We start from the raw sequence: 17,205 nt of genomic DNA on the forward strand, positions 1-17,205 counted from the left end.
CAGCAAACCTGTCCGATCGCACAGCGCATCCTGCAGAGACCAGCTTGCATGGAATTCAATGTTTACAATATTGGCAATTCTTGTTTTTGTATTTATCAACTTAAAAAAAAACAGTCCCTGCTTAATGCACACAAATCTTTTTACTGACTGGGATTACATTCCATCCAAGACGGGTCAAAAAACAAAACAAAAATCAAAATAGCTGCAGTCAGCATAAAAGAGGTGAAGCTGAACAAGGCCCTGTCAAATCAAAAACAAGCCCAAAGTGCTAAAGCAGAGAAGCAGTGCACCTCCAGCAGTGATCCATACAGGGGAAAAAAACACAACCAGAATTAATTAACCCAGAACATCCTGCAGAGGGGAATATACACAGAGCTGCTTCAAGTTTAATGGCTAGCTGGGTTTCCGCAGTAGCAAAACTCCATCATCATATTTAAGTTTTCCTTTTTTTAAGGTGCTGTATGTACCCAGATTGATTGATTAATCCTCAGAACGGGCCCCATGCAAGAACGAGTCTCCTTCGCAAAAATACGCCTGTCAGGAGTTTTTCAGAGTTTTATTTTGAACATAATAGAAGTATAAAACCACACACATAAAAAAGGAATGCAAAAATATATTTCTGTACCACAATTATCTTAATATACTCAAAAAGGAGTAGGAAGAAGTAAGGAACTTATCAACTCCTACCCCATAAACTCAATAACATCATATTTTCAGATGGACTTTCATTATTAAATTTAGGAAAAAAAATCTGAATTCTGATAAAAAAGAAAGCCAGAATTTTTCAACAAAAAAAACAACTCACTTCTGATATTAAAGTCAGATTTCTGTTCCCACAGTAGCCCTAATCCTCCTCCATACTGACCAGAATTGAACTGTTCCTGCTACATTTAGCTCACGTCGTGTTTGTAGAATAACCTGGTGCTATAAATCATCACTGTCTGCTAAACTTCACATTCAGGCACGACCAAAAAACAAAAAAAACAAAACAAAACTACTATTCTTGCATGAGGCCTGCTTTTATCTGGAACTGGGCTCAGGCTCCTTTGCGTCACTCTGCATTGAATTGAACTGCATGTGTAATCAGTTAATTAACTCTGCACCTGAAGGCTTTGAAATGAAAGACGTATGCAAAAAGGGGGAAACTGAATCAGAACGGGAGCAGGCACAACACAAACACGGACCAAGGGAGGAGGGGGGGACAAGGAGAAAGAGAAAAACTGTTCAGTTACCTTTCCCAACATTCTTTTTGGTAGCTGACGAAGGAGAGGGAATCATAGGTAATTTCAACTCAGCACGATTTGACTCAGTCAGAAGGTAGTGGGACTTATAGGCATATGAACTTAATATGGTGTCAGTAAGGTCTTGCACTAACAGCCCTACACAAGACACACAGGAAGAGACGGGGGGTGAGCCGCAGTCAAACTCGAAAATTACCCAAATTTTACACAGAAAGAAACACACACACACACACAAGCACAGCCTCACACACACTCAGAAGTAATAAACAAAAAAAAGTTTGTCCCGACGTAAAAGAGGCCAAACAGTGCACTCAACTCAGCGCCAAGTGTTGGGCCTAATTGGCTGAATGGAAAACCTGTTTACTGTCTAATTCAAGTGGAGTGCAGTGTGAAAGCCTGGGGTTATTAATATTACGATGGAAAAAACAAACACAGCACAAGTTTTCATGAACAAAATCCCTAAACATGAAACACAAATCAAAATATCTACACGTTAAAATATCAAATGTAACTTTTAACCCATGAGATGCTAACTCTGGGCTGAAGCCAAAACACTAAGCAGTGATGAAGTCAAGATGGCGGCGCATCCAGTGGTGAAGGCTTACCTCTGGCACACAGAAAGCACCAGCCGACGTTGACGGGGGACGAGAGGAGGCCGTTCTTCTTGGCGCTGCCGTGGTTGCTGCAGATCATGATGTGATGGGTGAGGATGACGCTGCCGGCGGCCAGGCAGCCGTCGCTGGGGTGATAAGCCAATGGGCAGCGGATACAACGAATCAGACGGCCTGCAAAACGAACCATACCTTTATCATCACAGGTTAGGTACAGAGCAGAAAACTTTCCTTCACTGTTGACTTTATTTTAAAGGTGACCTATTACACTTCCTTGAATAAGTTAGGATAGGACTATGAGCGAAATATGCTTGCATTCACAAGGGAAAATAGCTACAAACAGATAAGCAATTATACAAACATAGATGTTTGAAAAGCAGTATTGGAGCCTCCTGCACAACCATTAAGAATGCAGAAAGTGGTTCTGGATGGTAAGTCAGCAACAAAACACTTGTCTTTTCCAGCAACTATTGTACAGTGCATCAGCGGTAAAGCCAGCTGATCAAACGCGCTGGAGCTCAGCTGGGGTTGCTAGGTAACGGCGCAGTGCTCGTCAAAGGTGACTTAACAAGTAGGAAGTTTTTGAAACGGCTCATTCTCCAGATACTACAAAACATTAACTTGTTGCTAGTTCTTCAAGATTAAAATATTGCTGAAATGGTCATTTTGATGACTATTCCAATTTAATTAATTGTGCATATATAAATTAATGAGTGGCCATCTAATTTCAGTAGACATATTTATCTTTATTTTGTTATTATTCTGGGTATCGTTGGGGTACCTAACGTAATCCCTGGTTCTTTGATAACAGAGTGAAGTGTTTCACTATGGGAATCGCCTCAGCGTGACCCAACATCCGAACGAAGTTAAAAAAAGAACCAATTGTTTCGATTATTTTTTGGATCCAATTACAGCTAAAAATAAACTGAAAATTAAACAAATAACAAATTAGGGCTAAGAGAGTTTTACATTTACTCTGATCGTCTTTCTTGTCCCTGCTAAAAAAAGCATACAGCATAATGCTGCCACTACCTATTTCTGATACATTTCCTTCTAGCTGTCTGAATAAACAGATTGTCCATCTGTTTTTCAAAGTAGCTTGAATACAAACTTTACTGTAGCTATTGTCAGAGAGAATTAGCACCAGCGATGTCACAGGATGATGGTCTCCCCTTGGGTGAGATGAAGGCCATTTCTTCCTTTTTTTATTTGGTTTATTTGCAGCATGATGACGCACCATCATCATCCATTTCCAGGAACATAGCAATAGCTCTGTCCCCGATGGTCTTCCAGGTATACCTCATCTAAACCAAACAGAGAACTGGATGTTCTGAATCACTAAAAATTATAGATGTGTCTCTAAGTTTATCTGCTCCAAACAAAACTATTTTAAGAGACTCTTACTTATTTCTATAGCAAATTATTTCCAATATTGTACCAATTCACCAGTGAACTGATCTTGCCTTTTTGAATTACCTTGTAATTTCACTTGTTTATAAACTTTTTCTTAAGCAAATCAACCTTTTCCCCACTTTATAATTGCAAAGTTCCAGCAACCAGACTCAAAGTGGAACTTAAAGGATACTAATTATGCAATATTTATTTTTTTTACTTTATACTTCCATTTTTGTCTCTACTGCTTCACAACCAAAGCACTTAAAAAAATATTCAGCCATTTTTTGTCAATAAGCTAAAGGTTTTTTGCTGTCTGAAAAATTAGCTGTTTCAAAATCCTTCGGAATGTATCATCACAAATGTGCCGCAACCTAGCAACCCCAGTTAAGCACAAACAAATTACCTAGCAATCTAGTCAGAGCTCTAGCATGTTTGGTCAGCTGGTTTTACAGCTGTATGACCTGTACAATGGCTGCTGGAGGAGAGGTGTTTTGTTGTTGAATTACTGTCCAGAAACCACTTGCTGCATTCTTGTTGGTTGTGCAGGAGGCGCCACAAATACTCTTCATAGATGTACAGTTGTTTTTCTATGTGAGAGTAAATGCTGAGTTAGGGGGCGTGGCCAGCAGCAATTTATTTGGATTTAAAGTGACAAGAGGCCCTAACAAGCTCAAAATAGGCAGAACTGAGCAGACTAAAATCCCATTACCTAAGAATGATTTTGTGCAAAACAAGGTTTTTACATGTTTTGTACAGACCATAGATCTATTCCAATCTGTTCAAAGAAGCATAATAGGTCACCTTTAAAACAGAAAACAAATGAAGCAGAACCCACTCCACCTTTGCTGGCTCGCTGCAGGTCTCGCTCTAGGCAGCAGGTGGAGCAGCTGTGCTGCGGACAGCAGAACCCTCCACCAGAACCGCTGGTGGTGCCCGGCAGCTTCCGGACACAATCCTCGTGGTAGAAGCATCCGCATCCAGACATAGAACAACGAGTCACCTCTGGGTCCACTGATTTACAGCTAAAACAAGGATGATTGCCTAAAAGAGAGAAAAATAAAACAGCAGAAAGTCACAACAAAAGAAACAAACTCAGCTCAGGACATTTAGGGGGAAACTTTCTTTGCTCTCACCATTTCTACATTCAGTGCAGGTGAATCGGCCCTCTGGCGGAGACGACAGGCCGAGACATTCCAGGTGGAACTGTCTGCTGCAATCACCTTCACACACGACCAAACCCTCCCCGTATGCCTCGCAGATCTAAAGAACGCACACATCATCTAATGACTCAGGGCCTTGCAAAAGTACTCACACCCCTTCAACTTGTTCACGTTTTGTAATCCTACAACTCAAGGTTCATTGTATTTTATTGGGGCTTTATTTTTTAATCTAACACAAAATAGTGCAACACTAAAAAAATTTAAGATAAAACATTTTAAAACACTGTGGCAGAACAAACCTTTGCCATTTAAAGCTGCAGGTCGTCAGAGATATTTGTGTAACTGGGTTGAAACTATTGAATATGTTTGTAATTGATGATTCTGATGATTTGGAAGAAGCTTGTTAAGTTGTCTGTATTACATGGTAATATGTTGTATTTATATTGATGAAAACTAGCCATTATGACTAACTCCTGCATTTTATGTAATATGACTGTCCTTGCATTTCAAACATCGTTATCTTTTTCTAAGAAATAGACTTGCAAAGGGTGTTTTATTTATTATGACGGACTGGTCTATTTTTCTTTTCTTCATAAGTATTGAAATTGGCATTATGATATTGTGAATATATGTTTGTAAAACTTGCTTCCTTGTGAATCAATAAAGATAATAACAAAATTACAGATGTGAATATTTTCGGTTTGAAAACTTGTAATCCAGCAGAGACCAGCCTTACCTGGCACACCGTGTCTCTCTGTCCGGTACCGCTGTCTTGACGGGACAAACCGGAGTCCACAGACTGAGTGTCAGAAGCGTCAGCGTCTGCCGCTGCTGGACTGTCCAGGCTCTTCCCAAATAATCCCTGGAGAATTATAAAGGATGAGATTACTTTAATATGTGCTTAGAAAAGCTTTCCCAGTTTAAATTTACCTTAAAAAGCCTCTCGACAATAAAGCATTCATCTCTATTGACCCTTTGCACGTGACGTCCCGCTCTCCAGAACTGCCCGCTCCGCCATGACGGACATCAAAACAATCAATGCGCTCCTTTAAAGCTAGTCTAAAAACAGATGTCTGTCATCTAATATCGCTTTTATTAAGTTGATTTCACTTAAGAAATTGTCAAAGGGCGCTGTGTGATTAGAACGGTAACAAATATCTCATTATGGAGAAGGTACGCGTCTAACCGTAACCATGGAAACAATGCGCACCGTCATGTAGCCTAGCATGTATTGTATGCAAACAACAAAACAAAAAAGCAACTGGCTAACATCTCGTCTTTTGTGCGTTTTTAAGGCTACTCCGGTGTAAAAGTAAACACTGTTTATGACATAGTGATATAAATCGTGTGGTGTGAATCCAGGCACAGTCGGTAATTTGATCAACACGTGATGGGGAGGAGATCTGGGTCGGTTTCTAAGCTAGCTATTTCCAACTTTTGCAAATATCGTCGTTTATGAGTCCCAATCAAGTGTGTTACGTTCACAGACAAATTACCTTGACTCGAGCGAGTAGAAGCCATGAATAAACTGGCAAAAACAACTTGGGAAAACTTTGTTCAGTATAGTATCAAATGATTTGGGAAGGTAGTTGCAAAGGGTGAATAAGTCGATCTATCTCAAACTGTGGTTTGTGGCCGCCCCCTAGTGGTCCGCGAGGTACTGCATGTACCGTGGTGTTAGCTTAAAGTTCAACACGTACCAATAGTGAGAGTTGTGTTTTAGTTTTTAGGACTTTGCCTGCTTATAGTGCTCTGAGCACACGTCAACAGCTGTTATTTTTTATCTAAAAGAATTTGAATCAGCAAATAAATAAAATGGATAGAAATGGGTGGATAATTTTTTATGTTTAATGGTGCAGAAGAGGATTTTTGTTTCTGCCAAAGTCACTCAAGTCTATTTTTCTTTTATTATGCTTCTTAATCACAAATAGTAATAATAATGATGTTAATGTGCACAACCTTTGTAGTAAAGAACAACTACTACTTTTATTTTCATGTGTTTGACATCATTGGAAAGCTTAGAGTCTACACACATTATCTGTATATAACTCAAAACGCCTTAAATGTAAACAGCACCACTCTTCTCATTAGTTAAGAGACCAATATTTTAATTTCAGGTTGTATATATTAAGATGTTGATTTCAAGCTAGGTGATCCGTGAGTCTTTGTTAAATGGGTTACGTGATCCTCAGTCTGAATAAGAAAAACTGCTATACGTTGATGTGAATGCGTTCGGTTCCTTTTCTTTTATGATACAGGAATGACAGGATGAGCCATTTCTTTTATTACATCTGTGCCTTCTCATTTTTGTGTGTTGTTTCATTGGAAGCCCACCTGTGGGTCGTTGAGACCCCTGGAGTCGGAATCAGACGTGTCTCTGTACTGAGACGAAGCCATTTCGACGTCCGTTGACGCTCTGCTTCTCTTCTTCAGCGGTTTGCACGCATCCGAGATCTCACTGGCTCCTTCGGGAGGATGGCACAGATTTCATGTAAGTTATGAAGGAGTTTATAGTTGCTGGGTTTGAGGAGGTGTTGAGTATTTTATACCTTTCTGTGATCCTGTTTTCAGTGTGGTTTCTGGAGCCATCTCAGCCTGAGAAACACAAATTTCACACTTTAATAAACTCTGTGTTTTTCAATTTGTTTAACTTAAATTGATTATTTTGATTAACAGAGTAGAACATTTAATTTTTGGAAAATCTTTCCACCGATCCACTCCTCAGGTTTCCATAGTTCAGCGTGATGTCAGTGTGTCCAGGGCCGCCATCTAGCTTCACAAGATTCTATTTAAATAAACTTTGAATTCAAGGAAACACCACAATAAAAAATATTAAGGGCAGGCTATGATTTTTTTTATTACAATAATAAATTCAAAACTTTTACACAATAAAATTGGAATTTTATAATAGTTTTACAATTCTTACAAGAAAAAAATATATAAAATAAAAATAATAGATTAAAAATACTTATAAACACATTGGCATCAAATCATCATCAGTAGCAGAACCTTGAAATAATCGTGAAATGATTTTGAAGAATAAACTTCATGAACTGAGCGGGTCACACCAGATTCTGATAACTTTATTGAATATTTTTTCTCATTAAAACAAATTTTTTCATCATAATTTTAAGACATTTTATGTGGTGAAATAGTTTTTTTCTGCTAATAGTATGGCATTATTCTTGTAATTAAACAAAACAAAATCTCATAAGGATGAATGAAATAAAAGCCACTTTTTTAAAAAAAAATCAGGAGTTCTGTCTTTTTTAGAAAAATAAGAAAGGAAAACAAATAAAGAAATAAAAAAAATAATAATAAAAAAATCTATAATCTACCCAATCTATTCAAAAATTAGAATCAATCATAAAAATAAAATCCAGGATTTAATTTTTACATCATCCAGCCCTAATCTGCAGCAATTTAATCTGAAACGTTCATTGTGGTGGAAATCTGAGCTCATGATTTGTTTCAGTTGTATCGTGCAGCGTAAAATTACAACATAGAAGCCAAATCTCCAGCATTTTCCCTGCAGCTGAGCGGAGGTAGACTCATACCTGTTCTTTTTTGGTTTTCTTCTTCGGGATGGGATCGGTGCCTCTCTCTGACTCAGATCTACTCCGGACTGACCGCCGCTGAGGCTTCCTCTCCTGAGAGCCTGAAAGCAAAAATAAACAAATAATCAGTAACTTGCATTTTGTATCACACAGAGAACAAAAATAATAAGAAAAAAAAAATCCAGCTTATTTTGGCACTGCTGGTAAAGATGAGCAGAAAGCCCTAAAATTAACTTTTCTACCTAAAAAATGTAGAAAAGTCCAACCATTAATTTGAGTTCATCTTTTAAGTGAAGAAAAATATCCCAAATTAGCATTTAATTAAAAAATAGAATCACTAGTCCCACACCTACTGGTACAGCTTCTATCAACACCTTGAACAAACCTTTCGCCTTTAATTAGTCGGCTGTAACATTTAATAAGGATGGAGTACAATGAGAGAGAGCGAGGTTTAATTATTACTTTTTGCTTTATTCCTCTAAAATAGCGTTTCTCAACGGGGGCGGTACTGCCCCCTGGGGGCCGTTCAGAGGACGGCAGGGGGCGCTGGCGGAAATGTTTACTAAAGGGGGCGTTTTCTCTAAGGTAAACTTTACTTCTTAAATGCACAACAATACCATTTCAGACTTTGAGCAACTTGCTAAAATTGTATAGTATAACATTAAGACACACTTGGCTACGACTGTATCGATGGCAGCTCTTCTTCTCTTCAGTGTTTCCGTTAGCTTCTTGGCGCAGCTCCGCGCTCCTGCTACTGGTAGCTTCACCGCCTCAGTTCAGCGTTCACCGGCTGACATTGCTGTGATTCACTTGTCTGCTGTCTGATTTTCAAATATTCTATGTTTTATTGAGGGGTTTTGTACCTATGTTTTGGCAGTGCTGTGATCAGGTCAAAGCAGCAACTTATATTGCAAAAGTGTTTTATTGTCCGACTGGATGCTGCTCGCTTCCATGGAAGGACAACAGAATATCGCTCTTAAAAACATGTGATGGCTAAAATCACGATACCCTCACTGTGTATCCCTCTGAAAAATGAACCCATTTAAATAAGAGTAATAAAAAATCCTGCCATGGGTGATACCACGATAGGCAGCGCTCATTTTATGCAGTTAATATCGGTGTTGTAATCCGGTATGAAACGGTAGTACTGCAGCACTTTTGAATCGCAATCATCAGAATACCGAGATTTTTTCCCGTTGTTTTAAAAAGCTTAAGAGAGTCTGTTTTTTTCAATCGATATGCTTCCCGACAGCTCCACACCTTATGAGGTAAAAACAAACAAACAAACAAAACAAAAAAACCCACATTGTGGAAAACTCAGAAACCGGAGAATCGGGACGTAAAACGGAGCGACAAACTAGATGTGAATCAGGGCATAAAAACAGCGAATCCGACGCAAATCAATATGAGTGGCAAATCAACACATGACGTGAAACACATGACGAGGCGGCGCAGCAGGTGAATAGCATGATGAGTGAAGATTAGTGGTGGTGGTGGTGAGCGTCAATAAACGATAAAATAAAACTAAATAGAAAGAAACTGAAGAGAACAACAATAAACCAAGAGAGGATAATACTAATCAAAGAAAACTAAATGGAAATGAATGAATAACAAAATGCAAGAACAAACTAAGAAACTAAATTAAATACAGAGGAATAAATTGGTATGGCAAGAGCTTTTGAGAAATAATTAATACAGAGGACTGTATGGCAAGAACAAACACACTGTTTTCAGATAAAAGGTAAGATAATATTGTTGAAGTGCCATGAGTTTGTTGAGACCACATCTGGTACCAAAAAGAAATATACCCTATAGAAAATAATAGTAAAGAATTTATCACTTATTTATGTTTTAAATGGATTTGAAATACTTATTTCTTCAATATTATTTTCATGTCAGAGTTAATGTCATGAGGCTGATGACTCCATGACACTTTCAATTTGACACTTTAGGATTTGATTAAGAACCAGCTTTGGTCTTTGTAATTTCTGTCCAGTAAAACTATTAATCTATAAATCAATAGTCAGGTCTATATAGAGCTATAATCCATATTTCTATTCCATATTTGTATGGCTTTAAAAGGATCTGGAACTTTAGTTTTTCCACCGAAAGGTCTGGTTTGCACACTAAATGCCATGTGGGTGAAATTTTATAGATGATATGTCCCATTCTCTTGAAGGCAGCACAGAGTTGCACCACCAGAAACTCACAGAAATACTGAAGAGAAGAAGAGTTATGATTGATATAGTTGCAGTTCAATCCATGTTTTAATGTTGCAGAGCACTGTCTTTTTGCAAATAGTTTAAAGTTTAAACTGGCATTGTTGTACATCTTTTATCTGGTCATTTTGTGAAAGATTTAGCAACTGACATCAGAAAATTGCATAGAACAAGAATATTTTTTCCACTCTGATTGGCTGCTGTTAGGCCTGCCGATTTTAACTTGAATGTCCATTCATTGCATTTTTCGTAGACGCCTGTAAAAACAATTCCTATTCACATAGCTTTTTTGTTCTCTGGGCAAATATTTTTTTATGATAAATACAAAAATAAGCATAAAAATCAAAACATCAATAATAGTGATAGAAATGTCAATAAGAAAATAATATTCAGTGCAAAGCAACCAACAATTTCTTTGATGGAGCGGGGAGGGACCTGGATAATGGACAGATGGCCCAAAAAAAGGGTGAGAAACACCTGCTCTCAATGTCTCTTCTTCTCACCCAGGTCATTACTGTAAATTAGAATTTGTTCTTAATAACTCAACTGGTCAAATAAAAGTTAAGTAAAAAAATAAGTCTATCCTTCCTCAGGTTTTCAAAAACCTGTTACAATAGGTTTTCTAAATGTTTTATTCTGTGGTACAAAACAAGAAGATAAACATGCAATATGTAATAAAGTAGCTTGATTTTTGCAAAACATGTTCATTCTACTAATATTATGAGTATTTCCATATTATTAGGGATTCATTCTGCTAATAATATAACTTTCAACACATATTATTGCAGCTTTATTTTTGAAATATTCTGAATTTAGTATTATTTTGTATGACTTTATTGTGTAATAATCAGGGTTTCCCACAATGTATTATACCAAACCACCAATATCCTGTGGTTACGTTTATTTTGAAGTGGTTGTTAGCGGCACCAATACTTTTGATTGTTTCCTCCCAGCGAATAAAGGTAGTAAAATTAAAGATTGGAATTTATTCAGTGCGATATTTAGGCCTGTCGCAATAAACAATAAATAAATTAATCACATGATAAATCAAAGCAAGCTCAATAATTTCCATTTGCATGATTTATTTTGGTTTTTCTCTTTCTCTGCCAACAGCTGGATGATACAACTCCTCAGTCTGGTGAATTGGTCTCAAATTCTGAAGTGACCAGAGACTTCAGAATTAATTTGGTTGTTTCCGTTGTTTTGTTTATTTATTTTCAATATTTAAAATGTCTTCCAGCTCCAGAGTTAAATGTTTGTTAGAATTTAAAGTTTATTGTTCTTGGTGTTTCTAAATTATTATGCTACTTGGTCTCTAAACAATATTATGGTTTATCACAATAACTTCTGGGACAATTTATCATCTAGCAACATTTGTGACTGTGACAAGCTCAGTGACGTTTTGCTGCTTTATTAAAAAACTGATTTCTTTTTAGGCTTTTTACAGGAGAGCTAACAAGCATGGCTGATGCTCTGATTCGTTTCCTCACCTTGCGGACTGCTGCTGGGCGATCCAGGTGAAGAGTTTTGTCGATTCGCTGACTCGCTCCTCCTGCTGGCCGGAGAACCTCTCCTCTCGTCGCTCTCTTCCTCACCTTCGTCGCCCTCTTCTTCCTCCTCCTCTGGACTGGGCTCAGGTTTGGCTCTGCTGTCCTGCTGAAGGAAACACTCAGATCAGACCTCACAGAATGGCGCCACCGTCCTTCCGTCCATCTGCACCTGGTTAGACCTACGTCAGGTGAGCAGTACCCCAGGTCGGGCTGCCGGGCCTCTCTCTCCACCCTCTCCTTCTTCTCTTCTTCTCTGTCCTTCTTTGGGGACGGCGTGATGTTTTTCTGCAGGAGAGGCCAGTCGCACTTGGTGATCTCTACGTTCAGCCTCTTCATGGTGATGGAGAGAGGCAGCAGCTTCCTCGCCGCTGCCGTTTTCCACGGCCTGACCACCGGCGGCGGCGAGTCCTGCTTTGCATCAGAGCCGGCGTTCTGCAGCGGTGAACTCTTCTTCTTCTGCTGTTCTCCCTTCTGGTTCTTCTCTTCCCCGGCGGACTGCGAGTTCGAGCTGTCCTCCGTGTTGGAAATGCTGCACTGCCGACGCGGCAGCTGCCTCCGTGGCGGCTGCTCTCTGTCGGGCGACTTCACGCCGACATCCTCCTTCTTTCCGACCGAGCCGCTGGAGCGCCGGCTCCGTTTTTCAGCTTTGATGCTGGGTTTCTTGGTAGGCGGCGCCTCTTCGGGGTCCGGGTCGACGTAGATGAAGGTGTAGTTGTCGATCCGTTCCTGGCGCGTCATGAGAAAGGCGTCCTCAGCATGGCCGACGCCTACTTCCCACTGAGTCCGCTCCCTCTGAGGGATGGGCTTCAAAAGCTGGAGAAAGACAAAACATGAAGGATTTTTTTAATAATAATAATTATTTACTGAAAAAAAGTGATCCATTAAGCTTCCTTAAACAGGATAAATCTACAGGCTACACAAAACATGCTCACCATATTTTTTGCAGAAAATCATTCAGAGATAATGAGATTTTAGTCTGTTCAGTTTCAGAATGAGCTGTTTTAGGGCCGAATGTCACTTTAAATCCAAATAAGTTGGATTTAAAGTGACGCTCCCCAACTGGAACAAACCTCCGGAAAGCTGCAAAACAGCTGAAACACTGAGTTCCTTCAAGTCTAACTCTAGATCATCTTTGAAAAGCAGAAGTGGAGCATCCTGAATAACCAACAAGAATGCAGCAAGTGGTTTCTGGACGGCAAGTCAAAAACAAAACACTTGGGGGTTTTTTCCAACAGCCATTGTACCACCCACATAGCAGTAAAACCAGATGGCCAAACGCACTGGAGCTCTGCGTGGGTTGCTAGGTGACGGCGCAGTGTGAATCAACAATCGGGAGGTTTTTGAAATGACAAATTTTCTAGGCATCAGAAAACATAAACTCATTGGATAAAAAAACAGCTTGGTGGGATTTTGGGCTAAAAACTTGGGCTGGTTTTAGAAGCAGTAGAGACTCAAGTGGAAGTATAAAAAATTTAAAACATACTTTTTCCACTGTCTGACCATAAATGAAAGTAAACATTTGCCATTTTAGGTTAATTAGAATTACTAAAAGTATTTGTTAAATGATAAAAAGTAACAGATTTTTTTCTTCTTGTTTTCACACCTGACAGTTTGGTAGACTACATTTGATTCTGGACCAAAATCGAAACATTTGTTACATTTTCAGCTAGTGTGGTTCTCTTTCAGACTCCACTTTATCAAACGATCCAAACTAATTAAAAAAACTGTTCACTCCCTCGCCTGTGGAGGCGCTGCACCAAAAACTACTGATGAAAATGACACAAAAATCCCAGAAGAAGCCATGAGTGGAACTTAAAATGTAAACAAACATGGGGTAGCGTAATATTTTAGCGGTTGTAGGATTTCTCTTTAAAAGACCAAAAAATTTTTTTTTCTGCTAGCGTCGGACACATGTTTGTTTTGGTTGTATTTACCCAGAATTCCCTGCACTACAGTTTACTTCCTGCTTTTTGAGCATTCGAGTTCACTTCATCCAAACCTACATCTGGGTTTTTAGGTCAACCAGAGTTCAAAGTTCCCACCTCCCCAAACAAACCGGACCTTCCAGGCAAATAATCTACAGTTTGATTAAAGTGGACCAAACATGGCTGCTGTGAATAAACCCTAAAATAAATACGCATTTAAACTTACATTTCTGAAACCTAGGATGGCTTTGTAACCAAAAGTATCCAACATCTGGTTTCCCTCTTCGAAACCTTTTTTATTATATCAGATAAAACTGCATTTTTTAGACAATATCTGTACATACTTTCTGTCTCTCTACGGGGTTTGTGGCTTTGCGCAGCGTCTCTGCCTGGAGCTCGTCGAACTGCTTCTTCCCCTGGTATGTGACTATCCGCTTCTCGTGGATCCACGCGCGCTCAGCGACGCTGCCAAAGAACTGGACGTGATACTCCCTGTGTCCTGTTGACAAGAGGAGTTGCAAGACCACACAGTCACTAGAGAGATTTGGTCAACAGTCTTGTGATTAGAGGTGTACCAATATCGGCTGATACTTAAATGTGAAGCCAATCTAATCCATCGATCTTATCTACCTGAGCAAAAATATTATGAATAAATAAATAAATAAATGAAACAACTACTGTCCTCTTCTGCTCTCCCATAAGAGAAGTTTGACTGACAGAGTGGCCCACCAGGTCACATCTGCACGTTCACAGATAACAATAGCTAATAACTCAAGCACTTTCTTGTTGTATGTAGCAACATTTAAGACAAAAAAAAAAGCAGCATCCGCCAAAGGTAAGGCTTTTTAAAGATCGGTGCCGCCGTACTTAACGGCTCTTACCTCTGGTGTTGATGCGAGTGTGGACCTTCATCTGTGGGTCGGAGGAGACCATGCAGGGCCACCAGGGGTAGGTGCCCACTTTGGACCACACCAGATCTCCAATCACAAACTCCTTACAGAACCCCGTCTCCTGGATCACCGACGGATGATGGACTTTAGGAATCTAAAGATGAAGATTCACTCGTTACTGGTCTAGATCTAAGATCCCACAGAAACTTGAATTGAAGGTGCTAAGCTGCTTTGCTCTTTGCCTTCTGTGTTTTTGGTTCAGTTTTGATGACCGTCCTCTGAGTTTTCTCCGTCTGGGCCGGCGGCGGGTCGCTTGGCGGCGGTTCTCTTGACTGCGGCTGGACGGACTCCTCTGTCTGGGCGGTGGAAGCGGTTTGCTCTTGGCTCCGCTCCACACTCTGCTGAGCCTGAAGCTGCAACCTCGCGCTCTTTTTCCTCTTCTCCTTCTTCCTCTCGTGTCTGCGCTGCATTTGAGTCGCCTCGTTCTTCTGAGACTCCTTCTAGAGGACCGCAAAAAGTTATCAAGACAACGTTGCACCTGTTGTTTTCATTTAGTTACTTTTAATATTTGTAGCAACCTGAAAGTCTAAAATTTTTCCTCATATTGTTATACTGCAAATTCTTATTTTCTTTTGAAACATCTATGCAAAATACCCCATAATGATACAATGAAATACACATTTTCAGACACATTTTTTGGAAAATGGATACAAACTTCATACAAAAAGATAAACATAATCGGTAAATATCCCAAGTATTCACACCCGTTGCTGAGTATTTTGTTGAAATACTTTTGGCAAAAGGACATCCTCAATTCTTAATTTTTAATAAAAATAAAATAAAATAAAAAAAAGTAAATAAGGACACCACTGATAAAACGCAAAATAAGGAAAAAAGTGGGTGTCAGTACTTTCTGGTGGTACTGGTACTAAATACTAAAATCTAATCTCAACTTTAGTCTGGACATGTTTAGAGATCCACTGCTTCAGGACCATCTGGAGAATCAGACATTATGTTTTCCATGAGTATATTCCTTTCACCATTTAGAAATTACATTTTTTAGATTTTCTTCCTGCATCTTGACATATTAAATATTAAAAAGTAGTTTTTCTTTGACCCTAATTCCTAGTAATGATGTTTATTTACTTGTGTAAAACCTCGATAATGGCCAGTTTGAGGTGGGGGAGAGGCAACACTGAGTTATGGCGCATTGTTTTTATACTGGGAAGAATTGTAACTATAAAATGTAATTTTTACACAACTTGTCCCCCTAAAGAAGTTTAAATGTATTTTCTAAAAGAATAATATGCGCCAGAGGAGTGAGACGTGAAATTACAGAGTCATGTATACACCCTGAATTTGACCCGTTACCTGCAGCTCCTGCAGCAGATCCCCACACAGCGCAGACTCAAACAACTCCTTTCCGTTCTGATACGTCTTTATGATCTTCAGCTTGATCTCTGGAGAGCTGGTTTTCTTCAGCACGCCGCCGGGGGTGTTGGATGGAGCGAGCGCGGGCTGAGAAGACGGGGTGCTGTCCACCAGGGATGGCGGGGGGCTGGAGGAAGGCAGGTGTAAGGGGGGCGGCGGCGGCAGGTTGTGGCTCATGATGTGAGGCGTCTGGGACAGCTGGTGCTGGGCGGGCAGCGGCAGTGGTGGAGGCGGCGGGGGGCTGTGCGGGTGTGAGTGGGTTTGTATGTGGGGCGGGTTCGAGTGGAAAGGGTGTGCGTGGTGGTGGTGATGGTGATGGGGGTGGTGGAGGTGCGGGTGATGTACCGACAGCGGCGGAGACACAGGGGACAGAGGTCTCTCATGGAGGCCGGGTCCTCTCAGGACAGTTCCCTCCCCCGGCAGGAGGCCGTGGTCCCCGTAGCTCCGTATGGCGCCGTAGCCATTAGCCGAGCCATTGGGGAACTGCGAGTACATGGAGAACTTGGCCTGGGGCTCGTACAGGCCCAGACCCGGGGGGTAGCCGTTAGGGACCTGCGGCATGTCCTCCGAGGCTGACGGCGGGTAAGAGAACTCTGCATCCAGGGCAGCATCGTAAGAGGGACCGCTATCCTCACCCGGGTCACTGCCGGTGTCGCAGGAGCCGTCCTGTCTGATGTTGGCTGAGTCAATGAGCTGAGGGGGTTGCTGAATTGTATTTCCCATGATCCCTTGCATGAAAGAGAAGGAGAAATCCATTGTTGGGCTCCTGCATCCTTAACTGTCTTTTTCTTTGACTGGACCTGGAGACAAAGACGGGGAAACTTTAAACAACTAAAATCACAGAGAGCTTTAAATGGATCGTAAAACACATTAAAGATCGATATTTTAAACACAATGAAAGATCTTTATTCCATATTCTTCTGTTTTGTTAACTACAACCTGCACAAGACCAGAGCTGAAGCAATTAATCAGATTAATGAATCAAATATTCAAATAATTGTCAACTAATTTAGTAACCGATTCATCGCTAACTGGAGTATACAGACTCTAAAAGTTAATTTGCTGAAATAACAACTCAGGTAGACCAGGATTAAGACAAAACTCTACAAAACCCACAACATATAGCTCTGGAAAAAAATTAAGAAACCACTTAAAATGATCAGTTTCCCTGATTTTACATTTTATAGGTTTACGTTTGAGTAAAACAAAGAACAGAAAATCTTAGA

The 17,205-nt window shown here is 40.1% G+C and overlaps 1 protein-coding gene and 1 long non-coding RNA gene across 6 annotated transcripts in view; one reads left to right on the forward strand and one right to left on the reverse strand.

Moving 5' to 3' along the window:
• Positions 1–6,815, forward strand: part of LOC122826629 — a 28,006-nt gene extending 21,191 nt beyond the window's left edge. The window contains exon 3 of the long non-coding RNA XR_006369831.1: positions 6,737–6,815. This is a non-coding gene — a long non-coding RNA (uncharacterized LOC122826629). The remainder of the gene's footprint in view (positions 1–6,736) is intronic.
• nsd3 (nuclear receptor binding SET domain protein 3) overlaps positions 1–17,205 on the reverse strand; it is a 36,755-nt gene that overhangs the window by 12,767 nt on the left and 6,783 nt on the right. Inside the window, exons 2-15 of one of the 5 annotated variants that reach the window (XM_044108684.1) lie at positions 15,920–16,779; positions 14,791–15,045; positions 14,540–14,702; positions 14,003–14,157; positions 11,917–12,546; positions 11,674–11,839; positions 7,965–8,065; positions 6,957–7,002; positions 6,742–6,872; positions 5,144–5,269; positions 4,381–4,507; positions 4,088–4,288; positions 1,847–2,026; positions 1,233–1,379 (exon numbers count right to left, since the gene is read on the reverse strand). In XM_044108684.1, the coding sequence (XP_043964619.1) occupies positions 1,233–1,379; positions 1,847–2,026; positions 4,088–4,288; positions 4,381–4,507; positions 5,144–5,269; positions 6,742–6,872; positions 6,957–7,002; positions 7,965–8,065; positions 11,674–11,839; positions 11,917–12,546; positions 14,003–14,157; positions 14,540–14,702; positions 14,791–15,045; positions 15,920–16,735 (3,244 nt within the window). In that variant the 5' untranslated portion in view covers positions 16,736–16,779. Of the gene's footprint in view, positions 1–1,232; positions 1,380–1,846; positions 2,027–4,087; positions 4,289–4,380; positions 4,508–5,143; positions 5,270–6,741; positions 6,873–6,956; positions 7,003–7,964; positions 8,066–11,673; positions 11,840–11,916; positions 12,547–14,002; positions 14,158–14,539; positions 14,703–14,790; positions 15,049–15,919; positions 16,780–17,205 lie in introns of all 5 variants that reach the window. The other 4 variants (XM_044108666.1, XM_044108694.1, XM_044108675.1 and 1 more) reach the window with 4 other exon arrangements.

The sequence above is a fragment of the Gambusia affinis genome, linkage group LG03 (genome assembly GCF_019740435.1).
Source record: "Gambusia affinis linkage group LG03, SWU_Gaff_1.0, whole genome shotgun sequence".
Taxonomy (NCBI): domain Eukaryota; kingdom Metazoa; phylum Chordata; class Actinopteri; order Cyprinodontiformes; family Poeciliidae; genus Gambusia; species Gambusia affinis.